This window comes from Sus scrofa, chromosome 15, assembly GCF_054392235.1.
Source record: "Sus scrofa isolate SSC_HxYL_T2T_F1_AM1 chromosome 15, Sscrofa_HxYL_maternal_Yorkshire_Landrace_v2.0, whole genome shotgun sequence".
Lineage (NCBI taxonomy): Eukaryota > Metazoa > Chordata > Mammalia > Artiodactyla > Suidae > Sus > Sus scrofa.
Window position 1 is genome coordinate 62,267,336 of NC_139397.1, and position 23,432 is coordinate 62,290,767.

The window sequence follows — 23,432 nt, forward strand, 5'->3', positions numbered from 1 at the left end:
CGGGGTGTTCAGGGAACACTCAGCTGGGGCAAGTTCTCCCTAGGCTAGCACTTAACAGTAGGGCTGTTTATGCTGTGCTGTCTCCCAGGTGTTGGGTTGGTGCTTGGAGGTGACACATTCGATGCACACACCAACTAGAGGTTTCAGTGTCTCTTGTTCCTCCAGGAGGGCCAGGATCTGTCAAGTGTGGTACCTCCAGCTGACTGTACATCTCTTCCTAACTATGTTCAGTGACCTCCTGTTGGTAGCTTGAAACCAGCCGTGGGGAAGTCCTTACACATCCCTGGGATCTGCAAATGCTACAAATCAGGGCTCCCCACCCCCTGCCAGAGTTGGTTAGTAATCATCTAGCGGAACACTGCTAGCTGGGTATGGGCATGGGACTGGCTCTAACAGTCATGGAACCCAACAGCCAAGTACTCCCAGTGATGAGAACAAGGAAACAACTTTGAGGAGTTCCCATTGTGGGTCAGCAGGTTAAGAACCCAATATAGTATCTGTGATGATGCAGGTTTGATCCCTGCCCTGCTCAGTGTGTTAAGAATCCTACATGGCTGTGGCTGTGGCGTAGTCAGGCAGCTGCAGCTCTGATTTGACCCCTAGCCTGGGAACTTCCATAGGGCTGCAGGTGCAGCCCTAAAAAGAAAAAAAAGAAGAAAAAAAAAAAAAACCTTGACCTTTCTGAGTTACTATCATGAGAATGGGAGGAGAAGTGCATCATTTCTCTCCTCAGGTACCTATTTATGGAGCAAAAACAAGCCAAGTCTAACTAAGCCCAAAAGTTGGCCCTTAAGTGGGGCCCCCTGACCTAAACCAGCCCCACTCTGCTCACAGAGAGAGCCAGGAGTTGTTGAACAGCCCAGCAGCACCTCTGAATCATCCAGCTGAGACAGAACTGAGCAAGTGAACTAGCTAATACCTTTCTCACATTCAGCGTCTGAAATGTGAACTAATAAAAATAAACACCCATCATTTTAAAAACGGGAAATTTTATTGTGAATCACCTTGCTTGGCCAACGGCGAGACCTGCAGGATGCAGCACCATCAGTTTGTCATTGTCAAGGAACTGGAATCCCCGCAGAACACAGCAAGGCTTGTCCTCCGGTGGAGAGGAGGTCTAGGAAGCCCTTTAAAGTGCATTTCCTCGCTGCAAACCGCTGATGACATTCCTCGCTCAGAGGATCCCAGACAGAGAGGTTTGAGTTTGACTTGGTTCCATCCTAACTCCCATTTAACTGCTTTCAATTTCACAGCGAGTCAAGAAATCGACTCTTATCACCCACAGCTGAAATACCTCTTCCCTCCTAAGCACTCCCCAAGGCAAGAAGGCTGTTGGTCAGCTGCATGGCCATCTATCTATGATGTTAAGTTTTTTTCAGTACTGACAAACCTGAAGACACCCAACATAAATATCTGAACATAATACTTGTGCCTGGGTAGCGTGGGGATTATATCAGACTCTAACAAGCCCTGTGACTAACAAATAGCCTTGTTTGGGAGAGACAGACCAGGAAAACACACACCCAGCACAAATGGTTAAGTCTTAAACCCTTAATTACATTTCCTAGCAAAAAGGAGGCTAATGGAAGCCATATGTGCTAGAGTAATGGCAGCCTCCCAGACTCCTGCAGCCTCTGCAGGCCCGGGAGGGGCTGTCTCAGAACAGCCAAGCAGCAGCCAAATCTTTCTGATTGCCAGTCTAACTCCCCATTTTCTTCTCCAAGAAGGCTTTTCTTCTTTACATCCAGGAAGACCTTACTGGGCAGTTACAGCCATTCTGCCTCGCAAGGTGCTTTGTTTCCAGGGCACCGTTCCTACTGATGGGTCACTGAAAGAGTTGGTCAGGCACGCTCCCCATCGCAGGCTTTCAGAGTTTCCAAATTCTTACCCAGCTCACCAAGCTATAGGAGGCAAGAGGTATCTAAGGCACCAGGCTGATTCCACATGCACAAAACGTCCTCCCTTAAAGGACATGTGCACAAAGATGAGGCTATTCAAAACCACCATGGTGGGTGGGCTTTACACAAGGTCTAGTGGGATGACCTGATGCTACAGAGGAAATGGACTTTGCAATTACAATTTTCCAAACAGTCTGAACTTGGTCTTGCCGCTGACATCATCTGAATGGTTACAAGGCCTCAGAAGACTGCTCCCAAGGACTAAGTGGCTGATCTATCTCCAACCAGACCCAGAGAGTCTTAGCCGGGCTGTCCTTTATGGATGCCGCTGCTGAGGGCGGGAAGTCAGAAGGAGTGAGCTTCGTCCTCCATGGATTCTTGGGCTCCTTTTCAGCTAGGCTTGCCGTTCTCACTTGTCTTTTGTGATTCGGCCTGGAGAGTCGAGGTACAAAACATAAGGACTTTAGGGACTGGCTGCAATGACAAAGGCACCATGCAAACAAGGCCCCTGGATTAAATATCTGGGTGTTCCCTAGTCCTGTCCTCTGGTCCTCAGAGGCCAGCACAGCCACCTCCCAGCTCTCCCATGACCCCCTAACTATTTGCTGCTCTCATCCCAAATGGGAAAACTGGATAGATAAGTAATTTCTTATTTACATGCACCTCTCCTAAGATTTAAATTGCTTTCCTGCTAGTATTTCCTGACATCTGAAGCCTGTGTGAAATACACAACATATGGGAACTATTTCCATCTGGCGCAAAAGAAAATAAGAATCTGCCTATACTGTAATTAGCTTCTAGATTTAACATGTTTAAGTCGATCCACAGTTAAGTTTGTTGATAATTTTTTTTTCACTTGTGGATAATTGAGTTTTTTTTTTTTTTTTTTTTAATGTAGTTGTTAGAAGATGACTGAAATTCAGCCTACAGCTTCCTGTTTGGATGACAGGAAGAGCTGGTATAGTGTTTTGCAACAGTTATAATTCTAGATTCTCACTGTCCTCGAAAATAACTTGAGGGAAAAGGTTTTCTTATTTTTAAGAACCTACAGCTTCTTGAGCAGAAGTGATGGGTCCTTCAGGTAATGAAATAGGGTTTGCCGGTGTGACTGGCAGTTGTGCCAATTCTTTATCCTTAAACACCGGAGCTGAGAGTTGGGTTACTGACTTAAAACAAAATGTGTACTCTAACTACAGTCACACTGCCATAACTACCAGGAACTTGAAACAACTACTTCTTCTCCAGCACAAAATCTGGAACCTAAATACTTAGTCAGATTTGGAACTTTCCTAGAAACAGACCAAGCAGTGCAATAAAAATTCCGTATGAAAGAACACCACTGCATTGAAATTCAGTTTCTTTAAGGGGGTTAAAATAGAGAAATTAACTATTTGTTATTTCCACTTAATCAAATTAAAAGTAGTTGTCTGTATCTAGCAATCCCACTCCTGGGCATCTATCCAGAGAAAACTATGACTCAAAAAGATAGGGGTACTCCAATGTTCATTGCAACACTATATACAATAGCCAAGACATGAAAACAACCAAAATGTCCATTGTCAGAGGAGTGGATAAAGAAGATGTGGTACATATACACAATGGAATATTACTCAGCCATTAAAAGGAAAGAAATAATGGCATTTGCAGCAACATGGATGAACCTAGAAATTATCATGCTAGTGAGGTTAGTCAGACACCAACGTCATATGCTATCACTTACATGTGGAATCTAAAAAAAGGACACAATGAATTTCTTTGCAGAACAGATACTGACTCACAGACTTTGAAGAACTTATGGTTTCCAAAGGAGACAGGTTGGGGGTGGGGGGATAGGCTGGGGGTTGGGATGGAAATGCTATAAAATTGGGTTGTGATGATCGTTGTACAACTATAAATGTAATAAAAATTCATTGAGTTAAAAAAAGTAGTTGTCTAACCTTAGTTCCCTTCAGCTGAGGTGCTAAGCCTGCCGTGTTCTCTTTAGATTCAGTGGAAGTGGGTGATCCCATGGGAATATCCAGCTTGGGGGCCTAGGGCGAGAAATAATTTATATAAGCAAAGCCTTCTGTTCTTCCTGAAACTTGGAAGCACTTTGATAGTAGTCGGTGCTTTCTACCACAATCTGCCTTCCACGAAATCCCTGACTTCCTTTAGGAGTAACATTAGGTACATGTCCCTGAAACAGCAACTTAGTTATCTTTTGAGTTTCCAGCATCCTACATACAAAAGGTGCACTCTAATTAGATTCTAATATTTAAAATCCTAAGTTACTCACAAGCTATGGTTTGCCACTTCTGGTCCTATTCCCATGCCAAAAAAAAAACACAAAAGTGGCCATTTCGCCCTAAAAAATAAAATAAAAATTAAAAAAAAATGTTTTAAAAAGTGGCCATTTCTCATTTACTCATCAGTTTCTAATAGCATTGCTATAACTTAGTCAAAAGTGATACCTTTATCATTTTTGGTGTCTAATAAATGACAAATGTGTCTGATTTATTAAAATGATAGGTGCTTAATAGGCGCTCCTGCAACATCAGGAAAATGGAAGAAGGGAGGGTATTTTAGAAGAGCTAGCAATTGCTATAATTAGATTTGAAATATAAATACATCACTGCTCTTCTTAAATAAGTCATTTCTTCATGTACAGTAGACGGCAAAGGGCTTCATATATCAAAAACTATAGTACATTCAATTTGATATTTCTAAATTCTCTACAGAACCTAGCGTGCCACTCATTCTCATTTTGTATATATGGAGAATAGAAGTTTAAAAACATGGATTTAGGAGTTTCTGTCGTGGTGCAGTGAAAACGAATCCGACTAGGAACCATGAGGTTTCGGGTTTGATCCCTGGCCTCGCTCAGTGGGTTGAGGGTCCGGCGTTACTGTGAGCTGTGGCATAGGTCGAAGATGCGGCTTGGATCCTGTGTTGCTGTGGCTGTGGTGTAGGCCAGGAGCTACAGCTCCGATTGGACCCCTAGCCTGGGAACCTCCATATGCCTCAGGTATAGCCCTAAAACAGCAAAAAATTAAAAAATAAACAACAGGAGTTCCCATTATGATGAAATGGGATCAGCAGCGTCTCTGGAGCAACGAGACATAGGTTCAATCCCTGGCCCAGCACAGTGGGTGAAGGATCTGGTGTTGCCGAAACTCTGGCTCAGATCTGATCCTTGGCCTGGGAACTCCATGTACTATGGGGTGGAAGAAAAAACAAACAAAAATAATAAATAAATAAAAATAAACAATAACAAAAATGCCTAGGAGCTTATCCTTTTGTTCTTAATTCCTCAGTCTCTTAGTCATTCCAGAAAGCAGCATCTGGATCAAGAGTTTATGCCCTTCTTGAATAATTCTGAAGCTCAAATTTAGCTCTGAGACATTTTTCTACTCCTAGATTTCCCTACTACTGGGAGCAGTCTAAGAATGACAAATAGCTGGCTTGTCCTACAAATAGAGGAAGAACTTGAAGCCTGTTAGAATATGGTCTACACTCCAGAATTGCTCCTAGTCTCCCTAGAAACCTTCTGGACAAAGCCAAAATCCAGGTTTTTGTCCCTGGAAATATAGAGAGGGAAAGCAGAATAGTGTTTCTTGAAGTATATTTTCCGTGCTGGACTTCATGTCATCTTTGTTGGCTTACCCAAGGAGTTGACAGCATAACTGAGATTCCAAATCACTGGTTCTACTCCAGCATACTTAGTTTAATCTACACAGCCACGTGGGCAGCATCTCCTAATACTGGGCCTTCCTTTCTCACCCACGCAGGTTCTGAGTCAGACAAGAAACCATAAAGGAGGGAAATGAGAGGCTCTTTCTGATGGGTCCAGAGCAAGATGCTCTAGTGATTGGCCAATCCTGGGTTTCAGTAAATCACCAGGAGAAAAATAGGAATCTGGGCAAATGACACAGACATGAAAGAATAGGAACCGTTTGGTCTCAAAGGAAAAAGAGTAGTGATAAAAAAAAAAATCTACTAATAAAGACTAGATCTTTAAGGAGAAAGAATAAGCTAGACACCTATTAGTAAGACTCCTAAATCAAGCTGGGAATAAAGACAGTAATAGCCCTGTAGCTAGAGGTGGTTTGAGAGATTTTTTTCTTTATTTCTTTCTTTTTTTTTTTTCCCAAGAAATTTTTAAAAGAATTGAAAGCCACTTGGGCCAAATTCCAAAAGATATACCTAACCTGACTTCAAGAGGAAATAGCTATGTATGGAGAGGCCCCAGTGACAGGGACCAGTTTCCCCATGAGGCTGGACTCACCTCCCCACTGAGCGGTATCTCAATCAGCTTTGGCTTCACATCTATCAGGTAGAAGGTTCGGGACAGGAGCAAAAGAGAAGGAGGGACATTCTCCTTCAGGTGGAGGTCCTGCCACTGGAGAAGGGGAAGGGGGTGAAACATGACAATCACAGACCATTAGAGCTGGATGTCACACACAGTCAGACAGACATGCAAGCACACACACACACACACACACACACACACACACACACACACACACTCATCTAATCTTCCCATGCTTTACAGCCCCCACCACCACCACCCCCCCCGGCTCACACTGAGTACTAAGAAGGGCAGGACAAGGACAGGAACACTCCTGTTTTAGCTTCTGCACCAGCACCTCTGACCTATAGCCCCCTCACTCCTGGAGTCAGAGAGGAAATATTCCATTAAACCAAAGGTGGAATCAAAGCAGCTAAGTATCTTCTCTTAGATACAAAGTAGACAATGTTAAAGGATACATGGGCCCCATTCCCAACAAAGAAATGAACATTAAAATGAAAATCAGATGGAATTTTTCAAGTATCAAATCAGCTAAAAAAAAAATTTTTTTTTGTCTTTTTGTCTTTTCTAGGGCCACACCTGCAACATATGGAGGTTCCCAGGCTAGGGTCTAATCAGAGCTGTAGCTGCCAGCCTACACCAGAGCCACTGCAACACCAGATCTGAGCCGTGTCTGCAACCTACACCACAGCTCATGGCAATGCCAGATCCTTAACCCACCAAGCAAGGCCAGGGATCGAACCTGCAACCTCATGGTTCCTAGTCGGATTTGTTAACTACTGAGCCACGATGGGGACTCCCAAACTTTAAAAAAAAGATTTTTTTTGTCTTTTTTCCTTTTTTAGGGCCCCTCCCTGTGGCATATGGAGGTTCCCAGGCAAGGAGGTCTGATTAGAGCTACAGCTGCCAGCCTACACCACAGCCACAGCAACACCAGATCCAAGCTGCATCTGCGACCTACACCACAGCTCACAGCAATGCTGGATCCTTAACCCACTGAATAAGGCCAGGGATCAAACCCAAAACCTCATGGTTCCTAGTAAGATTCGTTTCCACTGCGCCACGACAGAACTCCTAAAATGTATTTTTTAGATTAATAAATGTATAAGAGGCAAAATTCAAAAGGTAAATAAAATGTAATCAATAAAAATAAGCCTACCTTGGAGTTCCCTGGTGGCTCAGCAGCTTTAGGATCTGGCGTTGTCACTGATGTGGCTCGGGTTACCACTGTGATGCAAGTTTGATATCCAGCCCCAGAACTTCCTCATGCTGTGGGTGTGGCCAAAACTTAAAAAAAAAATTCTACCTATCTCTCTTCCTAAAAGCTACGGGCTCCTTATACAATCTTCCAGAGATATTCTATGCATATACAAAAAACACATTTAGGGAGTTGCCATTGTGGCTCAGCAGAAATGAATCTGACTAGTATCCATGAGGACGAAGGTTCGATCCCTGGCCTTGTTTTGTGGGTTAAGGATCTGGCATTGCCATGAGCTGTGGTGTAGTTCGAAGGCATCGCTTGGATCTGGCATCGCTATAGTTGTGGTGTAGGCCAGTGGCTATAGCTCCGATTTGACCCCTAGCCTGGGAACTTCCATATGCTGCAGGTATGGCCCTAAAAAGACAAAAAAAAAAAAAAAATACACATTTATATGTTTATCTTTACACCCAGGGTGACATATGCACACCGTTTCCTCCTTGAAGTCCTCTGACTGAAATACCTTGGAAATTGATTCACACCAGTAGATGTAGAGCTGTCTTCTTAAACATCTGAAAAGGATTCCATTGTGCCATAATTTATTTGACTTTTCTACTAATGAATTTGAGGCTGTTTTCAACCTTTTGCTATCATACATGGTGCTGCAATGTACAAGCTTATAGATACATCATTCTGGACATGTGTGATAGAACCTATGTCCCTAAGTATGAAATTTCTAAGTCAAAGCCAATGCATTTTTAAATTCTGAAAGCTACTTTTCCCAGCAATGCATGGGTGCCCCTCTTCTCACACCCTCAACCAACACAATGTGTCACTAAGCTCTGACCTTTCCCAATGGGACAAGTAAATGTGGGATTGTGGAGCTTCTTTTTAACATAATTTTTTTTTTTTTTTGGTCTTTTTAGGGCCACACCCGCATCATATGGAAGTTCCCAGGCGAGGTCAAATTGGAGCTGTGGCCACTGGCGTACACCACAACCACAGCAACACGGGATCTGAGCTATGTCTGTGATCTATGCTACAGCTCGCAGCAATGCCAGATCCTTAACCCACTGAGCAAGGCCAAGGATCAAACCTGCGTCCTCATGGATACTAGTTGGGTTCATTAACTGCTGAGCCACGATGGGAACTCTCCACCTTTTTTTTTTTTTTTTTCTTAATTTTTATTTTATGGCCGCACCCATGGCATATGGAAGTTCCCCAGGCCAGTGACTGAATCCGAGCTGCAGCTGCAGCAACACTGGATACCTTAACTCACTGCATGGTGCTGGGGATCAAAACTTCACCTCCATAGCAACCTGAGCCACTGCAGTCAGATTCTTAACCCACTGCACCACAGGAGAACTCCTGGAATCACATAGCGTTCATTTATATTTTTATGAAGTTAAGGTGACTCCTGGAATCACATAGTTTCAATTTATCTTTTCATGAAAGCCACATTTAGCTTTTCCTTTCTATGAGATGGCTGCCATATCCTCACACAAGACTTTTTGACTAATTATACATAGTGCTGAATATCATATGGCTGAAGTAGTATTCTCACTCTCTTGAAATGGGATTGTAAAATGATACATCCTTTCAAGAAAGCAATTTGATGGTATGAAGTCACTTACTACTCTGTGCTAGTGAAGTAAATGATTTTTAAGTAGCTCTTTATAATACATTCATCTTCCAACCAGAGCAAGTCAAATATAGCAGCAGAAACAGCTACCTGACACGGTTTCAAAGTCACAACAATGGCTCCTATCCCCAAAATTTGTGTTATATTCCAGAGCACTATTTACAGTCACAGGAATAAGGCTTTTGTTTTTTGCTTTTTGGCTACACCTTCAGCATACGGAAGTTCTCAGCTTAGAACTGAGAGCTGCAGCTGCCGACCTACGTCACAGCCACAGCAACACGGGATCTGAGCCGAATCTGCAGCCTACAACCCAGCTCATGGCAGTACTGGATCCTTAACCCACAGAGGGAGGCCAAGGATACAACCCCTGTCTTTATGGATACTAGTCGGCTTCTTAAGCTGCTGAACCACAACAGGAACTCCTATAGTTGGATTCTTAACCTATGGGGCCACAGTGGGAACTCTGGGAATAAGGATTTTAACAAGAGTTATTCCTTTGTTTTAAGGCATCAACACTTTTACTTAAAATTCATTATTTTAGGGAAAATGTGCTGTCTGAGGGAAAATCTGTTACAAAATGAGCACTTTACACTGGTTTGGGACGTGAGTTGGGAAAGTAGCCCCAGGTGAGTCACTGGCAAGGTTTTAGACCTCCGGGGATATTCACAAAGGTCACAGGCCATGTATCAGAGCTTTGGCCCAGGCCCTTACAAAACCCAGAGGAGGCACAATTTGAAGGTGGTTCCATGATTTCCGGTCCATTGTGTACCTACACTTTTTCTCCCAGTTATTCCATTAAATGCAAATCTACGTGCTGCCATGAAGGAATTTTTCAGATCTAATTAAAGTCCCAAATCAGCTGATCCTAAAATAGGAAGATCACCCAGGTAGGTCCTGCCTAATCACGTGAGACCTTTAAATTTAGAGCTAGCAGTCACGTGAGACGTTCACTGCGGGCTTTGCAGATGGAGGGGCCTCCGGGGCTGAGAGTGGCCCAGGGCTGGGAGCCAGTGAGGAAACAGGGTCCTCACTCCCACAGCTGCAAGGAACTCAATCCAGCCAATAAACCGAAGGAGCCTGGAGGTGGACTCTTCCCACTGCGGCCTCCAGAAAGGAAAACAGCCAGCACTTCTGACCTGCGGAAATGGTAAGCCCATCAGTGGGTGTGGTTTTGAGCCCTTCGATTTGTGCTGGTTTGTTAGCAGCCATAGGAAACGAACAGAGTATAGTGTCTCCATGATAAAGAAACCCAGTTCTTCAGCCTCTCAATTGCTTGACTAAATAGGGCAGACTAGGTTCACTGGCAGAGCAGAAATCATACAGGCGGGTTTGCAAATGGGAGCAGGGAGAGTTCCTGCGAGGAGGCCCCTGCAGCCACTTGCCTCTGTGAGCTGCTGCCTCAGTTGTTCCTCAGTAAGACCCAGTGACCGCATCCCCCGGGCCCTGCAGGCGGCTTGCAGCTCTGACACGCTCAGCACACTCACCCCTTCCTTGGCAATGACCTGAAAGAAATGTAAGGGAAGGTATTGGACCTCTTTGGTTCCAGTTTTACCTATTCCCTAAATTCCAATAAGTCAAGAGGAAACACAAAGGCCCAGCCCTTGATAAAATAAGGTGACCTTAGGAGGCTCAGAGGTGGCCATGAAGGGAATCCTGCCAACAGGTGTTAACAATATCAGAGATGTTTCCAGAACTCAACAGTCTGTCCCCAAAGAAATTATTTCCCCTCTCGATCTGTATTTCGCCTGGTTGCAACAGCTCTACCCCCACCTCTTCCCTTGCATGGCAGCTTTAAGAAAAACATTCTACTTGACAAGCTTTCAGTGTACCATTTGTTGTAAGTCCCAGGAGTGTTCCTTCCCGCCTCCCCCCACCCCCACCACCATCCTAAGACCAGCCTTAACTCTCTGTTCTGCAAAACTCCCTCAATAAATAACACAGTTTCTGCTTGGGTATGACCCCGAACTATGGTACTTCTGGGACCAGTATTGTTTATTCCAAAGTTCTGAAAGCAACCATGGAAATCCAAGTGGGACCGATGGGATCCCGCCTTCTCAGTTCTGGGAATCGAGCTCCCTCGGGCAGAATGCTTTTAAAGCAGCTGATTCAGATTCAAGCAGCATTCTTTCCACTTTTTAAAGAACTGTAATTAGTAGTTAGAGTCCAAAAGGTGCCCTTCTTCCAGAAGACGTGGAGGCTCTGCCTTCCCTCTTTATTCTTTGCCACCCCTGGTTACCAGGCCGCTCGCCCAGCCCTGCGGGAGGGAAGCAGAAGGGGGGTCGGGGGCAGGGAGAGCACTGTCCTTGGCAGCGGAATCTACTGTTCTCAGGGATCTACTGGGCCACAGCTCCTTCCCGGCGGGTCCTAATTGCTTTGAATGAGTCCCAGCTAAAACCATCCACATTACTAACTGCTGACCATGGCCTTTGCAAGCTGTCTGTCCAAGTACGACAGACAACTCCTAAAATGAGTAATGAAGGTTTGGGTTGTCGGTGATGTTTAAATCACTCATTTTGCCAGAACCAGTCCTAAAAGAAGACACTGCACTTCATCATAAAGCCACCCTTGGATGGTCCCCAAGGCCTTGCTAATTTCCTACAGCCATAGCGAAGCACTTACTTCATCATCCGCTTTTATGGACTTCAGCCTCATCAGGAGTTGAAAGCGGAGTAGATTGTTGGTTCCAAAGGACTGCAGTTCCAGCAGTTTGCAAAGGGCAACCAGCTGTGGTCGATCCAGGTGCTCCAGGGTCAGCTGATCCTCAAAGAGTTTGGAAAAGCGAACTATCTCCTTTGTGCTGGGCTTGTGGCCTGTCTGGACCTGGGCAGTGGTGCAAAGAGCCTACTTAAAACATGCTTCCTACTTAATTGAATCTTCCCTGTAGACCAAGACAGGCCAAAGCATTTACAGATTTTCTTACGTCCGGAAGTGAGCCCTGTAGTATAAAGAGGAGTTAAAAAAAAAAAAATCTGTCTAAAGTCAGGCTCAATCAACTGAAAGATCAGGAGTAGTTCAAAAGTTTGAGTTCCATTCTACTGTTCTTTCCAAGAAGCTACCAACATCTTGAACACATTGATGGTTTTAAGATAGGTTTTTCTGCAAACTCCCATAAATATTTGCAGTATATATGTAATATATATGCACTTAGAATTAATATACATAACTACATAATTATATATTACATAGTTAATATATCATTAAATCATGTAATTATGATCATATATAATTGTTATAATCAACATATTAATCACATAGCTGTATTAATCACAATTGTATTATATGATAATTATATTTTATAATACCATACCACATAGTATAATGTATAATACTATATATTGATTATAGTATAACATGATTATTTCAAAATATTTCTATAACTTAGATGTTTGCAAATTCAGAGATTATGAAAAACTTGGAAGTCCTGTGAGGACATGAAGTTGTTTGGTTTATATAAAAGACTGACACCTGTTCAGGGGTTCCCATCATGGTGCAGCGGAAACGAATCTGACTGGGAACCATGAGGTTGTGTGTTCATCCCCAGCCTCACTCAGTGGGTTAAGGATCTGGTGTTACCATGAGCTGTGGTGTAGGTTGCAGACTCGGCTTGGATCTGATGTTGCTGTGGCTGTGGTGTAGGTGGGCAGCTGTAGCTCGGATTTGACCCCTAGCCTGGGAATCTACATATACCATGGGTGCGGTCCTAAAAGGCAAAAAAAAAAAAAAAAAAAGACTGACACCTGTTTGATGTAGGAGGAGAACTGGGTAGAGGCATCCCCCAGCTGGGCTCGGTTCCTCCTTGCCATCTCTGTAATTGTTTCCTGGAGGAATTTTGCTAGTTCCAACTTTGCAGCCATTTTCTTTTTCTGTTTTTCTTCCTTAATAATAGAAGAGGGAAAAGTTCAAGTCAATCCATTGTGATTACAACTTGGTAGATAGAGAGAAAAATAACTGGCTTTCTTGTGGTCATCCCTAGTTCATGGATTAATATTCTTTTCTGACCTAACTGAATGGGTCTTGTGAGAACCAGAGCAAATTTAAAAAGTAGCCTTCAGAATTCCTGTTGTGGTAGGATTAGTAGTATCTCTGTCTACAGCACCAGGATACAGGTTGGATTCCTGGCCCAGGGGAGGAGGTTAAAGATCTGGTGTTGCCACAGCTGCAGTGTAGGTTGCAACTATGGCTTGGACTGGTCCCTGGCCAGGGAACTTCATATGCTAAGGGGTGGCCAAAAAAGAAAAAAAAGTAGCTTTGATTTGCAACTTGTCTCCTTAATTTCACCTTTTATTTTTCATTATTACAATGATAATAAATAATTTGAGAGGTCCAAAATGTCCTCTCAGTGGGAGCCTCTGTCATCATACAGAATAAGATACGTACTATCTTTTAACCTGTAGCAAATCATTTAGGTTGCTGGCACGCCAACCCCTGGTCTGAGTGGTCCCAGATTTTGCTTGAGCCACAAAGGAAAAGCAAATTAACTCTAAGCTAAAGTAGCTTACAATTTAAGAAGAAATGGAAAATTATTAATAAGACAGTGAGTTAAGTTCTATAACAGGTGTGAACAAAGCACTACATAAAAGAGAACTAAATATACACTCTTAAGACACTATGCTGGAGTTCCCATTGTGGCTCAGTGGTTAACGAATCGGACTGGGAAACATGAGGTTGCGGGTTCAACCCCTGGCCTTGCTCAGTGGGTTAAGGATCCAGTGTTGCCGTGAGCTGTGGTGTAGGTTGCAGATGAGGCTCGGATCCCAAGTTGCTGTGGTTCTGGTGTAGGCTGGCGGCTACAGCTCCAATTCGACCCCTAGCCCAGGAACCTCCATATGTTGCAGAGGCAGCCCAAGAAATGGCAAAAGAAGACAAAAAAAAAATAAATAAATAAAAGACACTATGCCTACCAGTATTTCTAAATTCCCATTCATTATCAGAGATACAGTGTGGTAGTATTTTCAAAATAACCACAATCAGAGTGGATAGAGAGGAACAGAAATACATATATGTATGTATATATATATATTTTTTCCTCAAATTGCCCAAGAGATTCTAATGATCAGTCAAAGCAATCATTGATATATATATATATATATAAATTTTAGAAAGATCTTAGAAGAATCAACCCCTAAATTGCACAATGTTAATGCCATCATTAAAACCTATTTAGGAAGAAACAAACAAAACAAAACCCATTTAGGGAGTTCCCATTGTAGCGTAGCCATAATGAACCCTACTAGTATCCATGAGGATACAGGTTTGATCCCTGGCCTTGCTCAGTGGGTTAAGGATCCAGTGTTGCTGTGAGCTGTGGTGAACGTCACAGATATGGCTTGGATCCCGAATTACTGTGCCTGTGGTATAGGATGGCAGCTGCAACTGTGATTCAACCCCTAGCCTGGGAACTTATATTTCCTGTGGGTTTGGCTATAAAAAGACAACCAAAAACAAACAAACAAAAAATCTCGGTACAGCAGCTCAGGTTGCTTCAGACGCACAGGTTCAATCCTTGGCCTTGCTCAGCAGGTTAAAGGATCTGGTGTTGCCACAACTATGCATAGGTCCAATCTGCAGCTCAGATTCAATCTCTGACCTAGACACTTCCATATGCTGTAGGTTTGGCCATAAAAATAAAAATAAAAAATAAAAAAAGCAGGGCACCCTCTTCTCAGGGACTACTCAGGCATACTAAAGGGTCTGTTTGGCTGAATAAATCATGGCTTCTGTTCAACTAGTCACTGAAATAACAGTCGATTTTTATTTTTTAGTGGTTAAAAAATTAAAATTCAGTGGGGAACAACTAGTTTTTCAACAAATGATGCTAGAAATAGTGGATATCCATATGCGCACACATACACACACACAAAAAGCATCTTGACACTGATGTTACACCTGTCACCTAAATTAACTCAAAAGGTAAAACTCAAAAGAATAAAACTCCTGGAAGAAAACATAGAAAATTTAGTGACCCTGGGCTTGGCAATGAATTTTTATTTTATTAATTTATTTATTTTGCCTTTTGAGGGCCGCACCCTCGGCATATGGAGGTTCCCAGGCTAGGGGTCTAGAAGCTGCAGCCGCTGGCCTACACCAGAGCCACAGCAATGCGGGATCTGAGCAACGTATGCGACCTACACCACAGCTCACCGCAATGCCGAAGGTTTAACCCACTGAGCAAGGCCAGGGATCAAACCCACAACCTCATGGTTCCTAGTCAGATTCATTAACCACTGAGCCATGATGAGAACTCTGGCAATGAGTTTTTAGATGAACTCCAGGAGTTCCCGTCGTGGCGCAGTGGTTAACGAATCCGACTAGGAACCATGAGGTTGCGGGTTCAGTCCCTGCCCTTGCTCAGTGGGTTAACGATCCGGCGTTGCCGTGAGCTGTGGTGTAGGTTGCAGACGCGGCTCGGATCCCGCGTTGCTGTGGCTCTGGCGTAGGCTGGCGGCTACAGCTCCAATTCGACCCCTAGCCTGGGATCCTCCATATGCTGCGGGAGCGGCCCAAGAAATAGCAAAAAAGACCAAAAAAAAAAAAAAAATGTTAGATGAACACCAAAAGCATGATTCAAGAAAGAAAAAAAAAAAATTGATAAATTGTACTCCATTAAAATGAAAAACATTTGCTCCGAAAAGAACACAGTGAAGAATGGGAGAAAATACCTACAAAACACATATCTGATAAAGGATTCATACCCAAAATATGCTAAAAACTCTTAAAGCTCAACAATAAGATAATACCCCAATTAAAAAGTGGGCAAAAGGAAGATCCAGCAGATTAAGAACGTGACTAGTATCCATGAGGATGTGGGTTTGATCCCTGGCCTCACTCAGTGGGTTAAGGATCCGGCATTGTGGTGAGCTATAGCGTAGGTTGCAGATGCGGCTTGGATTTGGCATTGCAGCTGCCAGCCTACAGCACAGCCCCAGCTCTGATGCCACCAGCAGCCCAGGAACTTCCAAATGCCACAGATATGGCCCTAAAAAGAAAAAAAGTGGGCAAAAGATTTGAACGGACACCTCCCCAAAGAAGACACACAGACGGCAAATAAGCATGTGAAAAAGATGCTCAACATGGTAGTCATTGGAGAATTTCAAATTAAAATAACAATGAGATACCACTATAAATCAATTAGAACAGCTAATAGTCACAGCCCTGAGAGCACTAAATGCTAAAGAAGATGTAGAGCAACAGGAACTCCCATCATTGTTGGTGGGAATGCAAAATGGTACAGCTACTTTGGAAGATAATTTCGCTATTTCTTACAAAACTAAACAGTCTTACCACTCAATCCAACAGTTGTATCTACCCAAATGAGTTGAAAGCTTATGTCCAAACAAAAACCTGTATACGAAGTTTACAGCAGCTTTATTGATAATTGCCAACAATTGGAAGCAACAAAGGTGTCCTTCAATAGGTGACCAGATAAACAAGCAGGAGTACATCCATACAATGGCATATTATGCTGTCGTAGAAAGAAATGAGCCATCCAAAGACACAGAAGAACCTTAAATGCATCTTCTGAGTGAAAGCAACCAGTCTGAAAAGGCTACACAGTATATGAATCCAACTACATGACATTTTGGACAAAGCAGAACTACAGAGAGGGTAAAAAGATCAGTGATTGCCACAAAGGGGAGGAGGGAAGAGAGACACAAAGGCAGAACACGGGATTTTTAGGGCAGGGAAACTATTCTGTATGATACTGTGATAGTGGATAAATGTGGCAGTATGTATTTTTCAAAACCCATAGAACTACACAACACAAAGAGTGAAGCCTAATGCAAAGTATGAGATTTAATTAATACTAATGTATAGGGAGTTCCTTAGTGGCACAGCAGGTTAAGTATCTGGCATTGTCACTGCTGCAGCTCTGGTCACTGCTGAGGCACGGGTGTGCTCCCTCGCCTGGGACGTGCCATGTGCCCCAGAAGTGGCCAAACGCCATCCCCCCCCAAAAGCCTAATTAGAGATGTTGGTTTTTCAATTGTAGCAAATGTACTGAATGAAGGCAAGATGTTAATAATGGGGGAAACGGTGGGTTGAGGGAGGTATCTGGGGACCCTCTGTACTTTCTGCACAATTTCCCTGTAAACCTAAAAACTGCTCTAAAAGAGAAAGTATTGATTTTTTGTAAAAGTTAACAAATCCTACATACCTTTTTGGATTCACTTTCAAAAGTTGATGGCAACATCTCTGGAAAGAGTTTCAGAAACACTGGTAATAAGAATTCCATGAAGGGGACAATAATAAACACCATGAATGGAACCAGGCGGAAGAAATCAGCACATGTTCTCAACAGCTAAAGGATGAAATGCATAAGCAATAGTGATTATTTCAAGACATAACAACAACAAAAAAACCCACAAAGCAAAAACAAGTCTGCCTTGGTCTTAGAGCATTAAAAACCCAAGACAGATTTTCTGCAGCTGTTTATAAAATGGAAAGGTCAGATTTTCCTCTGCACCATAGCTATGAAGTAATATGTATGGGATATGGTTGAGGAAATCTCTGACAATCAAAACATACTATTGGCATCTCTTAGCTTTCATCTAAGTTAGGGGTCCATTCTGTAACAGCATGGTATCTGTTAAGCTTGGTCTTTCAAATGCATATACTTAATACATTAAAAGCAGTTTCTTCTCTTTCTCTCTTTCTTTTTTTTTTAATCTTTTTAGGGACACACCCATGGCATATGGAAGTTCCCAGGCTAGGGGCTGAAACAGAGCTACAGTTGCAGGCCTACACCAGAGCCACAGCAACACAGGATCTGAGCTGCGTCTGCGACCTACACCACAGCTCATGGCAACACCAGATCCTTAATTCACTGAGCAAAGCCAGGGATGGAACCCACATCCTCATAGTTACTAGCTGGGTTCATTACCACTGAGCCACAACAGTTACTCTTAACAGCAGTTTCTACTCTTGATGCACAGATCAAATCTGAAGACGCCAAATTCCTTGGCGAAATTAGAAAACACAATTGTTACCATTCAATGGCAAAACTTGGTTCCCAAGAAAGTTCATTTTAACTTTATATTTTCTTTCTCAAGTATGACTCTTGCCTACCCTTCGTCTCTCTCGTCTGGTCAGCACCTGTCCATGCAACAGCCTCCAAACCATTCTGGCAGCAACTTTGGTGTCAATCCACAGCAGATAGAATCCATTGTAATAATATTTAAGTTCATCCATAATGATTTGTCTATAAGATCGCTTTTCTTCCTTAACCTTCGAGCCAGTTTCTTTTGTTGACTGGGGGCTTGGCACCTGTGGCTTTTTTGTGGTTTTCTCCAGCTGAGGTTTCCCAGGGACCTCTTGCAGCCAACAAGTAGACGTATGCAGCTTTTGTATTGTTCTAGTTCGTAAGTGAAGGACTTTATTGCCTGACTGACTAGGATAGGAGTACTTCTTGCTTCCACAGTTCTTCACATATGTTTTATTTAAATGGGAATCTGGCAAGTGAAGAAACGCAAGTGATGGGGAGTAAGAAGAGCTGGTAGGATGGACAAAATGGCTAGGGAATCTGGAATAAAGAGCAACATCCTCTGAGTTGAGCATAGTTGATAACATTAAAAATTAAAGAAACAGATATTTGGTGAAAATAACACAACCTTTCTTAAGCCTGTATTTTTAAAGCAGATCATGTTCATGAATGAATGAAAGATAATGTTTGTTTGTTTAGGGCCACACCTGCAGCATCTGGAAGTTCCCAGGCTAGGGGTCGAATCAGAGCTGCAGCTGCTGGCCGACACCAAAGCCACAGCAATGCAGGATCCAAGCCATGTCTGCAATCCACACCACAGCTCATGGCAACTTCAGATCCTCGACCCACTGAGCGAGGCCAGGGATAAAACCCACACTCTCATGGATGCTAGTCGGGTTCATTTCCACCGTGCCACAATAAGAACTCCAAAAGAGGAAGTTCCTGTTGTGAAGCAGTGGAAATGAATCCCACTAATATCCATGAGGATGTGGGTTCCATCCCTGGACTTGTTTAGTGGGTTAAGGATCTGGCATTGCCATGAGCTGTGGTGTAGGCTCTAGGTTGCAGACATGGCTCGCATCTGGCATTGCTGTGGCTGTGATGTAGGCCAGCAGCCACAGCTCCAATTCAAGCCCTAGCCTGGGAACTTCCATATACCTCAGGTGCAGCCCAAAAAGCAAAAAACAAAGAAACAAAAAACCTCCAAAAGATAACTTTTTAGCCCAGTTGAAGAACAGTATGCTTTACGGGTGAATTATATACTCATGAGAAATATTAATAAGTTAATTTAAAAGAATAATTTCTGTACTACAAGTTAGAAACTCTGCAACTATTAATTTAAAAAGCAACCATTTTCCCACATGGGGCTATGTTTGAAAGTTTTGGCTCTGTTATTATAAACCACTTGTGTCTCCAGCTACTCTATAGATGATAGGAATATTGACTGAAGGAAACACTTCATGGTCCCTGTGGGGATTAACCAATCACATAATACTGCTTTGTCTATGCGTTGCCCAGGGTCTCCCTCAAATGAGAGGGACTCACAGCTGAAGTACCCCTCACCTCAAATTCCTAAAGAAAGTTAGGAATAAGAATTAGAACTGGGGAGTTCCCATTGTGGCTGAGCAGCTTAAGAACCCAACTAGTATCCATGAGGATGCATGTTTGATCCCTGGCCTTGCTCATTGGGTTAAGGATCCGGTGTTGCCACAAACTGCAGCACAGGTCGCAGATGCAGCTCAGATCCAGTGTTGCTGTGGTTGTGGTGCAGGCCAGCAGCTGCAGCTCTGATTCCACCCCCCAGCCCGGGAACTTCCATATGCCACAGGTACAGCCATAATTAAAAAAAAAAAAAAAAAAAAAAATTAGAATTGGGCACCCCCAGCCAGGGATCTCTACATTCTAGTTTGCAACAATTCACAATGTTCAGCTAAACTGATACCTCAAATTGTTTGAAAATAAAAATACCCATCTAGGCAAAGAAAGTTTCTGGCAAAGAGATGGCTTTTTCCATCCTTTCAGACTGTTTTTGAAGCATGCCAAGAAAAAAAACACTTTTTGAATGACCAAAAGTGAAAATGTACAATGTATTTGGAACATAGTAAGTTCTCAGTGGATAGTCTTTGGAATAAATAAGTGATAATAGACTTTAGTGGGGCAAGTATGTGTCTTAGGATTGGCTTATTGGCCAGCATTTTTCTCCTTTTTACATCAAAGGGTCTCATGCAACATTCATCAATTACAAAGGCGTCATTCTAAAACCATTACATCTTCTATCTTACCTGTACCACACTTGTACAAAATTACTCAGCCTGAGTTCTAAAGCATATAGAAAATCTGGGGTAAAAATTTAAATACATTAAAACGTTAGCTTCCTAAAAATCAACAGAGTTAAAACCAACAAAGCTTTAATTGCGCACTAAGTCTATCCTTTTATATCTACCTTTTCCATCTAGAAGCATAGAGTTCATATAAATTGGGGGGAGGATACCTGAGTTCCTGTTGTGGCACAAGGGAAACGAATCTGACTAGTATCCATGAGGATGTGGATTCGTTCTCTGGCCTCCCTCAGTGAGTTGGGGATTCGGTGTTGCCATGAGCTGTGGTGTAGGTTGCAGATGTGGCTCAGAGCCCATGTTGCTGTGGCTGTGGTGTAGGCCAGCAGCTACAACTCTGATTCAACCCCTAGCCTGGGAACTTCCATGCTGAGTGTGTGGCCCAAAAAGAAGAAAAAAAAAATCAGGGAGGGGTTAATTCCAAGGCTTACCTTGCTCCAGCAATAGCTAAGACTGTTTTATAACTGTAGAAGGCCATAGTTATATTTGTCTCGATGAGTTAACATAGGGATCTAGGCAGAAGGAGTAAGTAAACAATTCAGTACTTTAAAAACATCGATTATACGGAGAGTAGGATTTAAATGTTTTTAACTATTGCAAGGGTAGAAACTCTGCATATTCTATTCAAGGTGTCAAATCTCCCTCAAGTTCATTTCCTATAATCACGAATTTGAGAATGGGACTTTAAGACCTCCACAAATAGAAATGATCTCTAATATGATGATGCTGGTGATGATAGGGTCTTCAAAGACATTTTGATATCTGGTTAATAGCACTCAATAATTCACTTGAATGTCTGCCAACTGTTGAAGAAGCTAATCAAGACACACTTATTTGTAGCTTAAAAATACAGGTAGACAGTAAACAGCCTGGGTTTGTTTTCAGTAGTTTTTCCCCCACCTGGCCAAGCTGCCGCCAGTACTCGATAGCTGCCGAAAGTACTCGTTTTCATAATATTGAAAATATACATAGTACCTACTAAGAATTTGAATGGAGATGAACAGGTGTCCTGAGCTAGTGATTCTCCAAAGAGCCCAAACCGACCTTTAAATAAGCTTTACCAAAATCTTTGTCCATACTATGGCGCTTTTCAGCCATAGGATGGAGAAAGAACTTTAGTATCTCACAGCGTCAGCCCGTTTTCCTGAAGCTGGGAAAGGAGTACAAGTCTCTCCAGGAGGGAAATCTCATCCACAGAGCTGACATTTTGAACAATTTAAATAATACCTTGAAATATCTGAACCCAGACTAAGGGCGGGTGGTCTCCTGCTGGAGAGAGACCAGACCCCATCCGGCGGTTAATCTAGTTTCGGCCGGGGGCACTCTCAGCCAGGACCGAAGGCAACCACTTCCCGGGAGAGCCGGGGCGGGGTTGGGGCAGAATCGGGGCGGGGCCGGGAGGCCAGGCCCACCTGCGCCTTCTCGCCGCGGCGCCCTCTCGCCCGGATCCCGGGCTCTCCCGGTTACCTTTGCCTCCGATTCTCGACGACGTCGGGGCAGAACGCGCCCTACGCTTTCCCAGCCGATGGCTTTTGTGCGCGTTGTGCGTTAGTGGACTGTGTTTGCTGTGGTGGGGTCGGAGGTTGGGGGGGGGGGTCTTTGTTTTTTGGATCGGGGGTGGTGCAGGCACTGGCCTTGGCAATCCTGGTTTTTGGAAGGAAGGCGAGGAGAAGCCGGGCGCAGGGTACGTAAGATAACGAGGAAGCGAAGCACGGAAAGAGCAGGGATGGAAAGTTGGGGGCGGGGGCGGAGAGCCGAGGTCAGGGGCTGAGGAGAGCGCTGGGTGGGGACTGGAAACTGTCGGGAAAATCAGAGCGCTGATGGGAGGAGCAGGATGTGGAGGGAGTGGGCTCTGGAGGAAAACAGGCAGGCGCGGTCCACCAAGCAACAGCTTAAGGACTTGACCCGCCCACCCTACCTCCTCCGGCCGGCTCCCGGGAACGGCTGCCTCAGTCCTCCAGTGCCTTCCCAATTCCCCTCCTCCCCCAGCTGCCCCAGCTAGAAGGGCCCGAAGCCCTATCTATGGCTCCACCTCTTTCCTCATCCGTTACGTCACTCTGAGTGACGACACCACCCACCAATGAGCTCTGAGATTCTGGGGCGCGAGGTCGTCCTTCGCGTAGGCATCCCAGGGGACCACAAGGTCTGGTTCCACCCGCCAAAGGACTCCTTTACTGGGTTTAGTTTAAGGAGTGTCTATGCTGGGCGGAGGGCGGGCGCGCTCAACGGTCTTGTCCACATTTTGTAGGCTGTGGACTCCCACCTCCAAAACCCTTCCTTGGAGGCCGGATTAAAGAAGCTTTTACCCTATCGATAGCATAATATGTCTGATAGTCGCCATGGTAACAATCTCGGAGTTACGAATTACATCACTTTGCTATATTCACCCCACCTTCCAACTCCGCAACTGCGGGGAGGGGTGGGCGGCAGGGAAAGAAGTGGGGAGAGGGAGTGGCAGAAAGGGCGGGAATGGTTAAGAAAAACATCCCTCTCCTATCTTCAGGGCCCCAAACTGGAGTGCTGTGAAGTCTTCGTATGGAAGTCTGAATTCCACTACAAAATTTCTTTATAAATGTTCTAAGTTATTATGATCAGTAGTTTCTGTAGAAATCTCAAAATAACATGTAAAAAAGAAAAAGTATATATAGTAGCCGTGCAGTAACATAGCACTTCAGTTCTTAGGATGGGTAACTGGGCCTTCTGGAAAAGGAAAAGATCTAAAAATGTTCTCGCCCCCCAATTATCTCTACTTATCCATTTCATCTGGCTCTAGGAGGAAAAAAAAATTTTTGGTGGTCTACTTTAACACCAGACAGCAAGGAATTGCTTTCACACGGAGAATATTTCTCTTAATATGTGCCTGACCACAGACTTTACTCATCTGGGCTGCACATTTAAAAATGCAGACAGCTTTTTTTTTTTTTTTTTTTAAGGGAAAGTATGATACAGACAGCTTTTAATCCACAAAGCATTTTTCAGCTAATGACCAAAAGTATCGACTATGTTAAATAGGCCAAACTTTACAGTTTGGCCACTAGAGGGCCCTTTGTGCACGTCTGATGCCCAACTTTCCACACAGAGGCTTCACCT

At 43.7% G+C, this 23,432-nt stretch overlaps 1 protein-coding gene and 1 long non-coding RNA gene across 18 annotated transcripts; one reads left to right on the plus strand and one right to left on the minus strand.

Moving 5' to 3' along the window:
- Window positions 1–972: 972 nt before the first annotated feature.
- LETM2 (leucine zipper and EF-hand containing transmembrane protein 2) lies at window positions 973–22,336 on the minus strand. Of its 17 annotated transcripts, none has more exons than XR_014829909.1 (10): window positions 22,261–22,336; window positions 20,774–20,854; window positions 18,093–18,546; window positions 17,182–17,325; window positions 12,764–12,901; window positions 11,646–11,961; window positions 10,409–10,528; window positions 6,163–6,276; window positions 3,836–3,928; window positions 973–2,330 (listed from the first exon to the last, which is right to left on the minus strand). XR_014829909.1 is itself a non-coding variant. In XM_085000078.1 (10 exons), the coding sequence occupies exons 3-10, from the start codon at window positions 18,213–18,215 to the stop codon at window positions 2,289–2,291; spliced, it is 975 nt and encodes a 324-aa protein (XP_084856204.1). In that variant the 5' UTR covers window positions 18,216–18,475; window positions 20,774–20,854; window positions 22,261–22,336; the 3' UTR covers window positions 973–2,288. The 17 variants fall into 17 exon arrangements, 14 of the variants coding, with proteins under 14 accessions (XP_084856204.1, XP_005671827.1, XP_084856209.1 ...); XR_014829910.1 differs by having other exon boundaries at window positions 21,810–22,336; XR_014829911.1 differs by having other exon boundaries at window positions 21,570–22,336.
- On the plus strand, window positions 9,976–13,525 carry LOC146395871 (uncharacterized). The gene is made up of 2 exons (XR_014829927.1): window positions 9,976–10,173; window positions 11,547–13,525. It is a non-coding gene; the product is annotated as an uncharacterized LOC146395871 (long non-coding RNA).
- Window positions 22,337–23,432: the final 1,096 nt, after the last annotated feature.